This window comes from Aedes albopictus, chromosome 3 (genome assembly GCF_035046485.1).
Source record: "Aedes albopictus strain Foshan chromosome 3, AalbF5, whole genome shotgun sequence".
Lineage (NCBI taxonomy): Eukaryota > Metazoa > Arthropoda > Insecta > Diptera > Culicidae > Aedes > Aedes albopictus.
Window position 1 is genome coordinate 197,905,712 of NC_085138.1, and position 18,060 is coordinate 197,923,771.

Here is an 18,060-nt window from a genome sequence, read left to right on the forward strand (position 1 = left end):
AGACACGGCTAGGCTTGGGATACGCCCAAGAGAAAAGAGATTTTTCAAGAAGAGAAAGATGTAAAACACGATGTGGACAAGTAGGAAAGGTAGAAGGTTTTGGGACGTTTTAGTATTTACATTTTTTTAGGTTTTTGGACACGCCCAAGATGGGTTGGGCAACGTTAGGAATTTTCGTGACTTCTTCGGGTATTGCTAGGAAATTTAGGCTATAAATACGGAGGTTTTGGCTTCAGTCGGGGGCAGTTGTTGAAGAACAGAGTAATCGAGGAGAGTTCGACGTTAGAGTTGTTGAAGAACGGAGTTGTTGAGTTCAAAGACAGTCAGTGAGACAGTGGGTCAGTTTCAACGCTAGAGTGTTCAATCTTGGTTCAGAAAAGACAGTAGTTGTAAAAGTTCAGTTTTTCAACGTAAGAGTAAAAGTCCAGTTCGGTTCAGTTTTTTCAACTTCGGTGAAGAAATACAGAAAGGTGATATAAGAAAAAAATTGAATCATTGTAATATAAGTTAAGTGATGGTTTGTGATATTTCAATATAGATTATTAAAAAGATATCGTCGGACTGTTATGAATTAAAAGATATCACATTCCGTGTAGTGTTAAGTTGAGCCCCTGGACGGTACAGGGCGCTTCACAATGTATAAGCCTCCGGATATAATTTTCCGAAGATATGTTTTGATAGGATGGTTGATGGTAACTTTGGTCTTCAGAAGTGCTTACCAAGCAAAATTGTTCGACCACTTGAGAGGTGGAGTTGAATTCAGGCCTATTCGTACTTTGGAGAACATGTTCGAAGCCGGATTGGAGTTTCGCATGTTTAACGTTTCAGCGAGACATTTTGTTGATCAACCAAAGATCATGAAGAGGTGAGGTACAGCAAAAGAACCGGAAAATCTATAATAACATTTCTCTTCATTTTTCTTTCAGAGTGGTCCTAATGGGTAATAACGCAACGGTTCACAAAGTGTTAAGTGACATTGCTGATGACAAATTGCTGGCAGGTTTTCCGCTGCCAAGATCCAACATAGAATTTTTCAACAAGCGAAGATTGCACAAACCGAAGGTCCATACCAGTAGTTACGTCGTTGAGAGTTACGTATTATCCTAAACATTCACCGCTGGCCGCACTGTTTAACGATATGGTATTGCGGATACGTGCTGTGGGACTCCATTACTATTGGGCGAGACAGTTTCAGGGAACAGCAGTGGAAAATTCCATAAAACATAAGCAATTGAATGTACAGAACCTGATAGTTACATTTATCCTGCATGGTATATTGTGCGGTTTGAGTTGTGTAATCTTTCTCATAGAAATAATGGTAGAAAAGACAGTTCGTTTGTTTCACTGGATTTATTTGCGTAGCCAAGATTTTTTCTTGGAATACTAGCATTCTAGGTTATTTTTTCGATGAAATAAAATATCAATTTTCATCAACATTTGCACTTAATTACTTCACTTTCAGTCCTGGGCACCCACGGAGGTGCAGAGGGCCGAATTGAAAGATTTCCATCCTGGGCGATTGCCAGCCATCGCCTGTGGCCAGGTCAAATTTTTGTCGACTTACATACTATCGTTGTTGAGGCTGCACCGCCATTAGCCTCTGGGTCTGCCTCTGCTACGATGACTTGCTGGGTTCCAATCTAACGCGCAGATTTCTGGCAAGGGTCAAACATACTTAAAAAAGTGAAGGTCGACCCATGCAATAATGTTAAGGTTGAGCGATTTTATGCGAATTCGTAAAATAAAACCTCAAAGTATCGTCAGAAATGTCCAAGTAAACTCTGCTCTAAGACATCTGAGAAAATGTTTCAAAAATATATCCAAGAATTTCATCACAATTGTGTTAATCTATTTCAGTGGATCTGAGTCCCACAAATTTTAATTAAATTTCGTATAGAAAGCGTAAAAACATGACAAAATATTTAAAAACCTTGTTTCTATTTTCCATGAAAATGTTATTTCTAATTCCTTCTTCTGTTCAGTGCACTCAGCATGAAATTGTATATCGCCCGATTTGACCCCCTCCGTTGTGCATCGGCTCGGTTTCTTGGTGAAGAGGATAGTAAATCGTAATAATAATCATTATCATCCGAGTAATAGTCGCCACTGTAATCCGTCATGCCACGCTGCCTCCGTTGTTGTGTAGATACGTAAGGGTCTATAAGAGGAAGTTACAGTAGTATACATCTTCTTTTCCAAGCCCACCAAATCACAAATACCTGAGCGTAACGTGTACCAATAGTCAATTGGTCTTCCGTACCGAGAAGAGTACCGATTTGAATACCGCCTGTATCCAGAACTTCCTAGATATCGTTGACTTCCAAATCCTAGCTGTCTTCCATTAACTTGCATGCCGCTGAGACCATACATGTCCGAAATTATGTTTACGACTACGTCTGGTCGCATATATTCTGAAAAAAATATGGAAGAATGCTGCATTCCCAAATTTCAGGAATCACTCTTAGACTTACGATATTTTTGCGACATCCTTCGCCTGGTGGTTGAAATGAGGTTCCCATTTCGTTTGGTAGTTGTTGGTCTTCTTGTGGTTGTAGTAGTCGTGGTTGTGGTAGTTGTTGCAGGCGTGGCTAAGTAGGAAATCCATAAAGTTCAGTTTCCAAGATTCCAATCTTATCCATCATACAAACCTGATACGCTCGCTACCGTGGTTTCGTCGTCGTAATAGTACTCATATTCGTATTCTGGTTCAGTAGTTTGTCCCAACGCTGACTCCGACCATATCAACACCATAAGGAAGAATATGAGTACAACATTACACTCCCGAAACTTCATGCTGACTGAAGCAGATTCCACGAGCTACTAAACCCAGAAAATTGGGCATTGTTATTTAAATTTATTTTACACCAAATGGATATCCATTACCAACGAACTAAAAAATCAAGGAGAAATCAATTTGGCGAACAATGGATTATACTTCCTCATTGGTGAAAATTAGCGTTACGAGGATAGCGTAAACTCAAAATATATAATTTATGAAAAAAGATATGTTAAGTGTGTATTGTTAATATGTGTTTAATTGCACTTTCCTAACTCGTGTTTAAGTTCAAACTAGCGAATTAGCACTATTTAATATTTCTATCAAAACGACCATGCCAAGTGTAAGCGTATTAAGATGAAACGTAGATGGTTACTGGTACAAAAAAACTACCTAGACCAAGTTACTTAATTTTTACCTAAGATGAATAAAACGTGTAGAATGCGAAAGATCTCTTCAGTCGAGTCAAGTACGAGACCCTGAAGACGACCTTACAGTTGAGGTCGAGATACGTATCCGTCAGAGAATGCAAATTCTTTTACTTACAGGTATTCCACTAACACGCCTAGGTTCATCATCATCAACATAAAGTACAACAGATGGTATGAGCGCCTGAAAACCCCTTGAAACTTTATTTGAACCCCTTTAAAGCCTCTGAACATTCCTCAGAAATGCACTGAAACAAATTCCATTGAAAACGCTCCGTTTTGAAACGCTTTAAACTCCCAGAAACTCTTTTGGAAACCCCCGATGGAAGTTCACGATAACTCCTCAGTAATCCTCCCTTTTTTTTATAGTATGAGAAAATCTGCAACAGATACCCAAGAGGTGGTTCCTCGGGTGATGTGGAGATCGACCCACTAAAAACTCATTCTCTCTCTTCCTTACCTTCGCGGTACGCCCGTTAGGGATGACTTCGAGAAGGGGTGGACCGTACATGAGTACACTCTAATAGTAAGCGTTCCACCAGCTACCGCCTTAAGTTGTTCACTCTCCCCTGGAGGCTCGAGTCCTGGCTAGTACTTAGACTACCCGTTGAACTCAAGCTCCTGGATGGGGAAGGGGGGCCAACTCAACTAGCTGTTGTTCGGCTCGCCATTTACTCTGTAGTTCAAGTACGATTCGAGAAACCGTGGAAGTAACGGAGTCCCACTTGTCCGCCCCCATACACATCCTTTCAACAATGTTGTCAGGCGTGATATCTCTACCGCATACCTCCTGCATACTCGACCTTTGCTCCACGAAACGTGGACATTCAAAGAGCACATGCTCAGCGGTCTCGTCGCAGTCTGCACACTCCGGACAGGCGGGGGAGCCTGCGTGTCCGAATCTGTGCAGATACCACCTAAAGCACCCATGGCGTGACAGAAATTGAGTCAAGTGAAAATTCACCTCGCCATGGGGCCTGCTCATCCACTTGGACACGCTCGGTATGAGCCTGTGTGTCCATCTACCCTTGCTGGAGGAATCCCATTCGCTCTGCCACTTCAGCATAGACGGGGTTCTGGCGGTACGCCTCGCACCTCTTATGCCGCGTCGCTCGAAGCATTCTTCATCCTCTGCCACCACTAAAGCTATGGGCATCATGCCCGCTAGCACACATACCGCGTCCTTTGAGAGCGTGCGGTATGCGCTCACCACCCTAAGGCACATCAGCCTGTGGGTACTCTCAAGTCGCTTCACGTTTCGGTTAACCACTAGCGCCTTCGACCATGCAGCAGCGCCATACCGTAGTATGGAGACCGCTACTGCCGCGAGCAGCTTACGCTTACTCGAGACTATTGCCGAGCTGTTTGACATTATGTTTGACAATGCCATTATCGCCATGCTTGCCCTTTTGCAGGCATATTCTACGTGGCTTCCGAATTTCAGCTTATCGTCGATCATGACCCCCAATTCCTTCAGTGAGCGCTTAGAGTTGATCGTGCATCCACCTGTGGTGACCACTGCCTGCTGTTCAGACTTGCGGTTGTTTATCACCACCACCTCCGTTTTGTGGTGCGCGAGTGCCAAATGTCTCGACCTCATCCAATCCTCCACTATGCCAATTGCGTGAGTTGCTGTCAGTTCCACTTCCTCTATCGACTCGCCGTATACCACGAGGGTAATATCATCGGCGAAGCCGACCAGCTTTACGCCCGGTGGAAGTTTGAGCCTCAATACGCCATCATACGCCGCGTTCCATAGTACCGGGCCCAAGATGGACCCCTGCGGTACCCCTGCGGTGATTTTGTAGCTCCTCTCGCCTTCCTCGGTGTCATAGATTCCCAAGCAACACGACTTGTTGCTAACCCAGTAACAGCAACCTTAGTGCAATTTATTCACTGTCCGTATTACGGACGACATAACACAATTGCTTCTTCTTTGAAACCCAAAAAGCGCAGATTCTGAATTCTTATGCAACATAAACGAGGCGGAATGATAAAAAAAGTTGGGAAAAGATTTTGTCCAGACTCGAACTATGGACACCAGGAGTATTATCTACTCACCTTACATACTACACCAAAAGCTCTGTGAGAGAATCGATGCTCAACACACCATAAAAACTACTGAAGTAACTTGTTACTTTATTGCACCTTCTTTGTCACAAGTTAGAGGACTGTCAAAATGAAAAGACGCTCAAGTTTTCTGTAACGCATATGAAACCTAATCTGAACAAACAAACCAGAGTTAGATGTTTCATGCATGTTACATAACACATTTAATGTAAGCTTACTGTATTATCACTTGCGAGCAATACGTAAGCTCCGCCTCCACAGATCGATGTCAAACACGTGGTAATTTGTGATTTCTTTGAAACAAAGCCGCAACTTTACGGATTTCGGAGTTTAAATGCAACTCAATTGATAAGATGGAAGTTTCGTGTGCTTCTAGTGCAACTCATTTAGACGAAAGCATAGAAAGCCACAATCTGCACGATGTTGCAGGTGCTGCTTGGGTTAGCACTCTATTCTGGAAGTAGCTCTCCAATATCCGGCATAGGCTAACCGGGACTCCTAGGTGGTGTATTGCGCATTCAATGGCGGTCCAGCTGACGCTGTTGAACGCATTCTTAACGTCCAGCGTGACGCCCGCGCAATAGCGGATTCCTGTTCGCTTCTTTTGGAGCGCTATTTCGGCCGTTTTGGTTACAGTCCTAATAGCGTCCACCGTCGATCGACCCTTCCGAAAGCCGAACTGGTTATCCGAGAGACCAGAGTCATCGGGTTTCTCGGTATAGACCATCAGCCTCGACAGAATGATCCGTTCCAACAGTTTTCCGGCGGTGTCCAGCAGGCAGATAGGTCTGTATGCCGACGGGTCGCCAGGTGGCTTCCCGGGTTTGGGCAGTAGAACCAATCTTTGTCTTTTCCACCTCTCCGGAAATTCGCCTCTGTCTAGGCACATCTGCATAGCCATTCTGAACATGTCAGGCTTGGCCTCGATGGCCGTCTTGATGGCTAATGTCGGGATACCGTCCGGACCCGGAGCCTTATTCAACTTAAGCGACTTCGCTATTGCAATGAGTTCGTCGTTCGTCACCGGGGCTACCTCGCTATGGCCGGATTGGCTATAGGGAACGGGGGCCCATGGTTTTGTATCGTGGCGCGGGAACAGCGTTTCCACGATCTTCTGCAGCATCTCTGGGGAGCGTTCTGGGGGTGCTGACGCGCCCTTCGTTTTGGCCATGACTACTCTGTAGGCATCGCCCCATGGGGTCGTGTTGGCTGCCTGGCAGAGATTTTCGAAGCACGCCCGCTTACGAGTCTTAATCTCTTTATTCAGTGCCAGTTTAGCCGCCCTGTAGGCCTCGCTTCGTTCAGTTCTATCCTCATCGGTACGAGCCCTTTGCATCCTCCTTCTAGCTCTTAAACAGGATGCGCGGAGTTCTGCGATTTCTGGACACCACCAGTACACCGGTTTGCGTCCATTTCTGGGTAGGGATCGCCTTGGCATAGCGGCGTCACATGCACGGCTTAGGGCTCCGACTAGGTCGTCGCTGGATAGATCGTCGGTGTTACTCTCCATAAACAATCGCTCCACAAATGCCGGCTTATCGAATCGCGAAGTCAGCCATCCCCGATGACGGTCGATGATCTTCGGCTGTGGCCGTCTTCCTCCGTGTTCCACTCTGTATCGAATCGCCAGATGGTCACTATGCGTGTATCCATCGTCGACCCTCCAGTCCGAGCTAGGGTTTAGACCCGGGCTCCAGAAGGTCACATCAATGATGGACTCTGCACCATTCCTACTGTAGGTTTTTTTGTCGCCTACGTTCGCGACATCCACGTTTAGTCTAGCCATAGCTTCGAGTAAGGCCCAACCTCTCGCGTTAGTCAAGCGGCTACCCCACTCAATCGCCCAGGCGTTGAAGTCTCCACCGATGACCACGGGACTCAATCCCACCATTGCGCTTGTTAACCATTCCAACATAGACGAGAACTGGTCTATCGTCCACCTGGGAGGGGCATAACAACTGCAGTAGTATACCCCGTTGATCTTCGCTATTGCGAAGCCCTCGTGCGACGTGGAAACTATTTCCTGGACCGGAAAGCGACCGGTTGTACAGATCGCCGCTAGCTTGGCCTTATCCGCTACCCAGTTTCCGTTATCGGGAGGGATGCGGTATGGGTCCGATAGTAGTGCGATGTCTGTACTTGACTCCGAGACTGACTGCCATAGCAACTGTTGCGCGGCTTCACAGTGGTTCAGGTTTAGTTGTGTAACCTGCATTATCGTTTGGAACTTCGACCTCCTCGCGTGCCTGGACATTTAGGCCCACCCGTCGTGTGGCCCTTGTTCGCCGTGCAAATCAAGCATTTTGGTGCAGAGTTGCACTCCCTGGCGATATGGCCTTCTACTCCACACTTCCTGCAGAGCTTACTCCGGTCTGGGCCTTTGCATGCCCAGGACTTATGCCCTTGCTCAAAGCACTTGAAGCACGCCACTGGCGGCTCGTAAATGTTGAGCGGGCACACTGACCAAGCTACCTTGATCTTCCCGACTGAAACCGCCTTATTCGCATCCCCTACGGGGAGTTTGAACGCGGCAATCTGCATGCCAGCCGGACCCTTACGCAGGCGGATCGATGCACTTGGTACATCTATCTCACACTGCTGTTTGAGTGCGGCTGCGAGCTCCTCTGCGTCGGTAATCTCGTCCAGGTTTTTACACTGGAGAGTTGCCTCCGCCGTTAGGGCTCTTACCTGCACCTTTTCGCCAAGTACCTCTTGGGCTAGTGCTTTGTAGGAAGTACCTTTATTGGCTGCTTCCTTCTTCAGCACTAGCATCATCTCTCCCGTCCTGGTGCGCCGGATGCTTTTTACATCCGCGCCCAACGGTGAGAGACGATTCTCGCCTCGCATGGCCTTCAGCACCTCGGCGTATGTGTCTGCCTCGGTTTTGAAGACCAGCGCGTCACTTCTCGCTCGTTTGCGGGCTGGTTTCGCAGTTCTCACCTTCTTCTTTTTTCCTACCGTAATCCAAGGGTTCTCCTTCCCTTGGTCGGGTTGGCCTCCGTTCTTCCTCTTGTTGGCTTGCTGGGGCTTGGTTTCCCTGCCCCTTGCGCGCTTCGCAACCGGCTTAGTAGCCTGGTTACCTACGCAGTAATCCCCCTGAATTGTCTTGAAACACTTTTTTCTATCCGTATGACCGAGATTTTTAGTTCTGAATTAGTTCATTTCGGGACCCACGTTTTACTTCCCTCCCGAAGGAAGAACTCAAATTTTGTGAGTATGAAGTGCTGTTATGGCAACACTGGCGAATGATGGACCTGCAATTGTCACTTCTCGGGATGACAACGAAACATCACTCAGAAAGTAAATAGTGATTTACAAACTCGTGATTCAGCAAAATTATTTTCTATACGCCTTAAGTCTATATTCCAAACCAGTGTGAATTTATCATATTTCTATATACAGTGTTGAAATTCTAAAATTAACCTATAAAACTCAAATATTCTAGTGGGAATACGATCACTCTCCACTTCTACGATAAGTACACCAAATTTGTATGTTTAGTAAGTACAATTTGTTAAACACTATCTAAAATAAATTCATTATTCCAGCTAAAAGCACACACACGAAAAACACAGTGTTGCTATTTAGAGTTGGTGACATAACCCAACATAACTTTTAGAAATTTGTTCGGGTATCGGAAGCAATGTCAGATCGTGAAAGATCCCCTAGAAACTGCCAGTCCTGTTCACGGAGGGACTCAGCGGAAAGTGAGATGGTGCAGTGTCAATCCTGCAAACTCTGGGAGCATTTTGGCTGCGCCGGTGTCGACGAACAAATTCGACGGTCTGATGCCACGTACATCTGTAAGCGATGTGCACTACCAGGGGTCTCCAACGATGATCATCTCAACGTTCCCTTCGTCGATCCACGCTCCAAAGGAATGAAGGCGGGTTCGAAGGCAAGTTCCAAGGGGGGCTCAAAAAGGGGAAAGAAAATTCTCGACCCACCCGGCAGCGTTACGTCAAGCGTGCGTGTGGCAATGCTAGCGGAACAGCTTAAACTCGTCGAAGAACAGCAAGTCTTGGAGGAACAGGAACTGAAAGAACAAGAGGAAATGAAGAAACGCTTGTTGGAAGAAGAAGAAATTCAATTGGAGGAGAAGAAAAGGATCGCAGAGGAAGCCAAACAGATCCGTGAACGTAAGTTACAGGATGAACTGGAAGCAAAACGGAAACAACAACAAGTAAGGAGAGAGTCATTCGAAAAGCGTCAAGAGATTATCAGGCAAATGGCAGAAGTAAGCAGCAGAAGTGGATCGATTGTGAGCTCCGGTCAAAAAGTTCGTAACTGGCTAAATGACCAAGGTGCTGGAAGATCTGATGGGAATAATGTTGGAGAGCTTATTGATCCTAACATCAATCGGATTCCCGAAGACCCGTTGGAAGTACCCATTCAGACACGAGAACCGGCGTCACGGAAACCCGCCACTATGCAACCACTGCAACCGGTGATACAGGTTCCTGCTGCACCGTTACCGACACCCGCACCCACACCTACGTATTCAGGTCGGTTGCTATCTCAGGAGCAAATCGCGGCGAGACAGGTTCTGGGGAAAGACCTTCCAATTTTCGATGGAAACCCCGAGGATTGGCCGGTTTTTATAAGCAACTATGAGCAATCAACAACCACGTGCGGATATTCGGATGCGGAAAACCTTGTCCGACTTCAACGATCGCTAAAAGGAAATGCTTTAGAGTCAGTAAAAAGCCGTCTACTCCTGCCGGCTAGTGTGCCACACGTAGTACAAACTCTGCGTACCCTTTTCGGAAGACCGGAGCTGCTCATTAGGTCAATGCTGAACAAAATCCACCAAATTCCACCGCCGAGACACGACCGCCTAGAAACGCTGATGCACTTCGGTCTGGCAGTGCAGAACCTGGTGGACCATCTAAAAGCAGCAAACCAATACACCCACCTAACGAACCCAGTGCTCATGCAAGAGCTGGTAGAAAAGCTACCTGGATCACTGCGTCTAGATTGGGCTGTTTTCAAAAACAAATATCACACTGCTACGCTTGACACGTTCGGGGAATTTATGTCAGGATTGGTGACGGCTGCTAGTGAAGTATCTTTTGCTCTTCCGGGGAGTTGTTTAAACCAGAAACATATAACGGACTCCCGAAGCGGAAAACAAAGGACTGGAAATACCGGAATACTCCAAGCTCACTCGATAGACGGACAACTCATCAGCCAGGATACCAATACCACCGCACGTTTCAAACCTGTAAAATCATGCCTAGCTTGTGGCCGAGCAGGCCATAGGGTCGCTGAATGTCAGCAGTTCATCGGAGCAAGCGTTGACGAACGTTGGGAGTTGGTACAACAAAAAGGACTCTGCCGAACCTGTTTAAACGGACACGGTAAATGGCCATGTCGATCTTGGAGTGGATGTGCCGTTGAAGGATGCCGTCAAAGGCATCATACGCTTCTCCATTCTTCTACGCCAGTGGAAACCGATAATGTCTCACCTAGCCACGTTACGTCCGGAGGATTTGAATGGCCATTATTTCGCATCGTTCCGGTGGTATTATATGGCCGTAAGTCTTCCCAGACTATCTACGCCTTCATAGATGAGGGTTCATCGTACACTCTGCTTGAAGATTCTGTAGCGAAACGGCTGGGCGTTAGTGGTAAGGTAGAACCGCTGACACTGAAGTGGACAGGCGACGTAACCAGGGTCGAAGCAAAATCGCAGATTGTACAATTCGATATATCCGGCAAGCAGGTCAACTCTCGCTATACTATTACACACGCTCGCACTGTGGATCGTTTGGTCCTGCCAACCCAAACCATGGAGTATAAGGATCTAGCACGTCGGTTCCCGCATCTACGTGGATTGCCAATTGAAGACTACGAGCTAGTTCAGCCAAAATTGCTCATTGGACTTGATAACCTCAGGTTATGCGTCCCTCTTAAACTACGGGAAGGTGGACCGTCGCACCCTATAGGCGCGAAATGCCGACTAGGATGGAGCATATATGGTTGCGTTCCAAATCAAGCAGCTCATTCTTCGGTCGTGGGTTTCCATGTGAAAGCATCTTCCGATTCAGATCAGGAAATGAATGACCTTCTTCGAGACTATTTCACCCTGGATGACGCTGGTGTCATCGACCAAAGCAGTCTCATTGAATCGGCGGAAGAAAAACGCGCCAGGTTGCTGCTGAAAGACACTACTCGACGTACGCCGTCTGGTTCTAAGTTTGAAACTGGTCTGCTGTGGAGGACCGGTAAGCCCGACTTTCCGGACAGTTATCCCATGGCTGTGCGGCGTTTGGAATCGCTAGAACATCGGCTTAAACGTGAACCCAGCTTGCAGGAGTGCGTTCGCAATCAGATTACGGATTATGAGCGCAAAGGGTATACTCATCGGGCCAGTCTAACCGAACTAACATCGGTGGAATCGAATCACGTATGGTACTTACCACTGGGTGTTGTTACCAATCCTAGAAAACCCAACAAGATACGGCTCATCTGGGACGTGGCGGCAAAAGTGGGAGACACCTCTTTCAATTCCCAACTTCTTAAAGGTCCTGACCTATTGACGCCTCTCCCAAAGGTTTTGTATCAATTCCGACAATATCCAGTGGCTGTGACCGGTGACATAATGGAAATGTTTCACCAGATTAAAATCCGCAGCCCAGATTGCCAGTCACAGCGTTTCCTGTACCGAGAAAATACGACGGACGTCCCTAGGATCTACGTGATGGACGTAGCTACGTTTGGATCGACCTGCTCCCCCGCTTCGGCACAATATGCAAAGAATCTAAACGCGGAAGAGTACGCCACAGAATACCCTCGAGCAGCGGAAGCCATTATAAAAAAGCACTACGTCGACGACTATTTGGATAGTTTCAAGACGATTTCGGAGGCAGTAACTGTTGTAAACGAGGTCAAATTGGTACACTCTAAAGGTGGCTTCACGCTCCGTCGATTTCTGTCCAACGTACCGGAGGTCTTGCAGGGTATCGGAGAGGAAGTGGAGACGGAAATGAAGGACCTAGATCTTGAGCGAGCGGGTAAGATCGAGTCGGTGTTGGGAATGAAGTGGGTTCCAGATGCGGACGTCTTTATATACACGTTTGGCGTTCGAGAAGACATCCTTCAAATCCTGCGTACCGATCACGTTCCTTCAAAGCGAGAAGTAGCTAGGGTAGTGATGAGTTTGTTCGATCCACTCGGGCTCATTTCCTATCTACTGGTTCACGGAAAAGTCCTAATTCAAGAGCTCTGGATGAAAGGGACGGAGTGGGATCAAGAAATCCCTCAAGACACCAACGTGCGCTGGCGACAGTGGGCAGAATCGCTGAAACAACTAGACCGGCTTCGCATACCGCGATACTACTTCCCCTCTAGTCCTCCGAAAAGCTTCGTATGTCTACAAATTCACCTATTTGTAGATGCTAGCGATGCAGCATATGCAGCAGTGGTATACTTCCGTCTGCAGACCGAACGAGACACGCAGGTGGCGCTTGTCGGTGCGAAAACCAAGGTAGCACCACTGAAGGCTCTATCGATACCGAGGCTTGAACTCAAGGCTGCAGTTCTAGGTACCCGTTTAATGGAAACAATCCAAAATCAACACACGTATCCAGTTACTCAACGTTTCTGTTGGACCGATGCAAACACCGTCCTGGCATGGGTTCGTGCTACTGATCATCGACGTTACCACAAATTCGTTGCAGTTCGAGTAGGAGAAATCTTGTCATCCACACAACAATCGGAATGGCGCTGGGTGCCATCAAAAATGAACGTCGCGGATTTGGCCACTAAATGGAACAACGATTCACAAGCGATGGCCATCAGTCCGTGGTTTCACGGACCAGCCTTCCTCTTTGAACCCGAATCACATTGGCCCAAGCAAAAAGTATCCACCACAACAGATGTAGAACTCCGTCCAGTCCACCCACATCTAGCCCACTTCTCAACTAGTTTTTTGCTCGAGAAATTCAACAAGTGGTCCAAATTGCTTCGCGTAGCTGCCTACGTGTTTCGTTGGATTGATAACCTCCGAAGGCGAAGAAGCGGTGAAAATCTGGAACTCGGTTACTTAACCTGTGAAGAACTTCGCGGCGCCGAAGAAGCTCTGGTCAAAATGGCTCAAAACGAGTGTTATTCTGAGGAAATTTCCATCCTTAGGAGGACTCAAGGGCCACCTGAGATGCGGCATCCCACTGTCAGCAAGTCCAGTACGATCTACAAGAAGTATCCATTCGTGGACGATTCGGGAGTTCTGCGTAGTCGAGGACGAATCGGTGCCGCACCGTATAAGTCTTTCGATGCCAAGTTTCCTATAATTCTCCCAAAACGACACACGCTTACCTTTCTAATTGTGGACTGGTACCATTGCCGTTTTCGACACGCCAATCGTGAAACCGTGTTCAACGAAGTACGCCAACGTTACGAAATACCCACAGTTCGTCGACTGCTGGACAATGTACAACGAGCATGCGTCTTCTGCCGCATTGCGAAAGCAACTCCAAGGCCGCCAGTCATGGCACCGCTTCCTGAAATGCGCTTGACGGCTTTCATTCAACCCTTTACGTATACTGGGTTGGACTATTTCGGTCCAATCCTGGTGAAGCAAGGCAGGAGCAACGTGAAACGCTGGGTGGCGCTCTTCACCTGCCTCACCATCAGAGCGGTACACATTGAGGTAGTGCATTCACTAAGTACTATTTCATGCATCATGGCAGTTCAACGGTTCGTGGCGCGTAGAGGACAACCAAGGGAGTTCTGGTCCGATAATGCTACCTGTTTTCAAGGCACGGGTAACGAGCTAGCAGCACACAACAAAGCTTTAGTCGAAAAGTTCACCACCTCTCGATGCACATGGAAGTTTATACCCCCATCGACTCCCCATATGGGAGGTGTATGGGAGAGACTTGTTCGTTCGGTGAAGGTAGCTGTCGGAGCTGTGCTGGAGAGTTCACGTAAACCTGACGACGAAACGTTGGAAACAATACTCATTGAAGCAGAAGGGATGATAAATTCGAGGCCGCTCACTTATGTACCTCTTGAGTCAGCCGACCAGGAAGCGTTGACTCCCAATCATTTCCTGTTGGGCAACTCATCGGGAGCGAAATTTCTTTCCAACAGTCCGCTGAATAATCACATGATCCTTAGAAAGAGCTGGAAAATGGCAAGACATATCGGAGATGAAATTTGGCGTAGGTGGCTCAAAGAGTATCTGCCGATGATTACTCGTAGGTGTAAATGGTTTGAGGATGTTAAGGATTTGCAAGTTGGCGACTTAGTACTAGTGATTGGTGGAACGACAAGGAATCAATGGATTCGAGGACAGATCGAAGAGGTTTACCCTGGCCGAGACGGCCGAGTGCGGCAAGCGCTAGTGCGGACATCGTCGGGACCTGTGCGTAGGGCAGCAGTGAAGCTGGCTGTATTGGACGTCAAGGAGAACAGTAAACCTGCCGCCGGCTCAACTGAAGTTTTAGACCCTCACCAAGGTTTACGGGCGGGGGTATGTTATGGCAACACTGGCGAATGATGGACCTGCAATTGTCACTTCTCGGGATGACAACGAAACGTCACTCAGAAAGTAAATAGTGATTTACAAACTCGTGATTCAGCAAAATTATTTTCTATACGCCTTAAGTCTATATTCCAAACCAGTGTGAATTTATCATATTTCTATATACAGTGTTGAAATTCTAAAATTAACCTATAAAACTCAAATATTCTAGTGGGAATACGATCACTCTCCACTTCTACGATAAGTACACCAAATTTGTATGTTTAGTAAGTACAATTTGTTAAACACTATCTAAAATAAATTCATTATTCCAGCTAAAAGCACACACACGAAAAACACAGTGTTGCTATTTGGAGTTGGTGACATAACCCAACAAGTGCCTTAAAACGCCTTGAAACATCTGAAATACATCTGAAACTTCTCCGAAAGCTTTCTAAAATCCCGTTCATATCATGGAAACGCATTGAAAACCCCTTGAAACAAGAAACTCAGTCAAACTAGCGAGAAACCGACCCCCCCCCCCCAATTTGTCAGCCATTCGGCCAAATGGCCTTTGCAGGATGCGTTCAATCGATTTCCCAGATTTCGGGTACAAATGTTTTGATTTCTCTTAGAAAATTTAATTCAAGGCAATTCAAATCAAATGGAATTATATTAAATTACTGGATCTAGTGCTTAGTGGATATTCCCTAAGGGCCGATTTCTTCACCTACCCGGCTTAACGACGTAAGCCTGGTTTATCTTAAACCACACTTAAAGTTTAGCCAAATTCTTAAGCCAGGTTTAAATATTTGCATTTCTTCACACCGGCTTAGCAAATGAAGGCGATGGCTTACGCTAAGCCAAGCTTAACAAAATTTCCCATATCATTCCAGTGACTTTCCAATGGAAACGTCATTTTAAGCCGCCGATATTTTGAAATGCCCATTATTGGCAGTATGGAGTAACAACAACAAATCATCCGCTGAAATTTTAGCAGGAAAAGTGTAATTATTCGGTAAATTTTTCGGATGCAGAAGGAAATTAGTAATGATGAACTACCTAGACTGTTGATATTTTACTCAACGCTAGTATCGAATAGTAATCCTACATTATAGAGATCTGCGGAGGCGGCCATTGTGAGCCAATCGTGCAGAGAGAACTGTCAAAGTGTGAGCCAAATGAACATGCTTATCGTTCGTAGGAAGGCGTCGTTTGAACGGTATTGCGATCGGAACTAAATAAATAAAAAATATTTATTTTTAATATCGAGAAATTGGCGGCATATGTATGTTTAGTAAAAAGATAAAAAATTATTAATTCTGCTTTCAAAAGCTCATGCTTATGACGACACTTTTGTTGCTGAACTTGTCGAAAAAACTTCCATTGCTGCTTCTTGCTTCACTTCTGCCGATATGATTAGCGTAACACTTTTGCAATGAATTTCAGATTTCTTCGATTGCTCCGCTATTTCAACAAAATTTTGGAAAAAAATTCTACCATAGTTAGAAAATGTAAACAAAACAACTTGAACCACAACGAAGTCACGCACAAAGTTTGAACATCTAGCTTTGTAGCAAGTGTTGGCAGCTGTTGTAAACAAAACAAACAGCGTTGCCGAATCGACGTGTGTAACTTCCGCTCATCTCTAGAGGATTTCTAGTATCGAAGATCTTCGATTTAGTACCTACTACATAGGGTATCTGGATGCTTCGTTGGCATAGTCCCCTCGTTCGGCCTATCTCAATGTAAACCAAAAACTCAAACAAACACGCATAACTGGATATCGGAAAAGCTATGCGCCAAACAACTGTAACATTTCGTTTCAATTTTAGCACTTTGGAGCATTAAAATTGAATAAAAATGTCACTTTGTTTAGCTTTTGTAGACACCATGATTCTTCGGCTTAGTGAGTAGTCTATACACATGATCATAAATGGCATGATTCTGGAACATTTCGAATTGACTTTTCAATAACTGAACATTTGATGCGACGGTCAAAGACGCTATTTTGAACTTGTGTATTTGTTTTCAACGAATAATAACTATTTTACAAATTGAATGTGGGCCGAATATTGAGGACATTTTTTTCACTATGTACCCAAATCTTGGCCCATCAGTGTTCACCAAACCAGTGACGACAAAAACAGCGATAAAAAGACGTCAACAACATTTCTTGCGTAAGAACCAGAAAGAACGAACAGGAAGAAAGATTTTGTGTGCGGTGACTGTAAAAATATAACACAATAATAGTTTTGCGTTGTTTTTGTTACTAAATTAAGAAAGAACTTTAGTTAAAGTGATTTATTTATAGTTTTTTGAAAATTTGGTTAAGAAAATAATATTTAAAAGCAAGATTGGTGAACAAGCAGAGATAATGCTTTAGCAAAAATATTGAAAAAAAAATAGATAATTAGTGTTTCTAGTGCATGGAAAGCAATAGGCCAACGTTGTATCCACTAATAGGCCAATTTTTGTACCATAGACCAACGTTGCATACCATCGCATCGAACCTTTTCAGCTTAATTAAGTAAATTCTTGAATATTTACGTAAGTTTACTTTCAATTGGTGAAACATGCATTGTCTAGAGTGTGTAATAGGGTCAACATAATATTTCTATTGCGATTAATTCATGAGTTATGGTCAAAATTGTCAAGGCGGCTTGCAAATTAGGCCAAGGAATGGTACATATACCCTATGATCGTTCCACAACATTTGGTGTTCGAATTTGCCTCTCATTGTACAAAGTTGGAGTGCCAAATTGCACAAAAGGCGTTACAATGTTGATTTAATGTTTTGATATCAAGAATCGCCTTCGAATAAATAATCTTCATTATCGCCCTATTAGAGTTGCATTTCGATAGTGAATTTTTGAAAATGTGTGAGATGCTTCAGAGTCCAGACCATTTTTCGAAAATGTTTAAAATTTTGATCTGTGTACATTCAATGAAAGTCACAGAAAAGTTCCTCAACTAGAAATTGAAATCCCTTAACCTTCTTCGTGAATTAACTTGCGCCTTGGCTTGCGCTCACCTCGCTGACCTAGTGCACGTTTTGGGGTCATAATGACCCCAATGCACGACTAGGGGTAATAGAAACAGAAAGATTCCACTTTTATTTCCATTCGTTCGTGTTATTAATACTTTGTTTTAAAAATGTTTAAGTGCTGTTCACAAATTACGTAACGCGATATAGGATTTTAATATAAAAATGCATCAATGCACGCTGCATTGTACTAAAATATAAAACACCGTTTTTTTGCAGTACAGAAAATGTAATTTCGACCTATCTAGATTCAATGTCATCGAATATCTTC

At 45.2% G+C, this 18,060-nt stretch overlaps 2 protein-coding genes across 2 annotated transcripts; one reads left to right on the plus strand and one right to left on the minus strand.

Annotated features, from left to right (window-relative positions):
• Positions 1–1,881: 1,881 nt before the first annotated feature.
• On the minus strand, positions 1,882–3,053 carry LOC109428145 (uncharacterized). The gene is made up of 4 exons (XM_019685229.3): positions 2,649–3,053; positions 2,472–2,588; positions 2,220–2,411; positions 1,882–2,158 (listed from the first exon to the last, which is right to left on the minus strand). Exons 1-4 carry the CDS (start codon positions 2,791–2,793, stop codon positions 1,962–1,964), a joined length of 651 nt encoding a protein of 216 aa, XP_019540774.3. The 5' UTR covers positions 2,794–3,053; the 3' UTR covers positions 1,882–1,961.
• Positions 3,054–8,986: 5,933 nt separating this feature from the next.
• Positions 8,987–14,779, plus strand: LOC134290528 (uncharacterized). Its single transcript, XM_062857686.1, has one exon. The coding sequence runs from the start codon at positions 8,987–8,989 to the stop codon at positions 14,777–14,779; it is 5,793 nt and encodes a 1,930-aa protein (XP_062713670.1).
• The last annotated feature ends 3,281 nt before the right edge of the window (positions 14,780–18,060 follow it).

What these genes read in the sequence shown, in the direction of transcription:
- LOC109428145 (XM_019685229.3), bottom strand. Translation starts at nt 2,793, where the DNA reads ATGAAGTTTCGGGAGTGTAATGTTGTACTCATATTCTTCCTTATGGTG. An exon ending in AAGGATGTCGCAAAAATATC is followed by an intron (nt 2,412 to 2,471) that starts GTAAGTCTAAGA and finishes TATTTTTTTCAG; the next exon opens with AATATATGCGACCAGACGTA. An exon ending in TTGGTACACGTTACGCTCAG is followed by an intron (nt 2,159 to 2,219) that starts GTATTTGTGATT and finishes TTCCTCTTATAG; the next exon opens with ACCCTTACGTATCTACACAA.
- LOC134290528 (XM_062857686.1), top strand. Translation starts at nt 8,987, where the DNA reads ATGGTGCAGTGTCAATCCTGCAAACTCTGGGAGCATTTTGGCTGCGCC.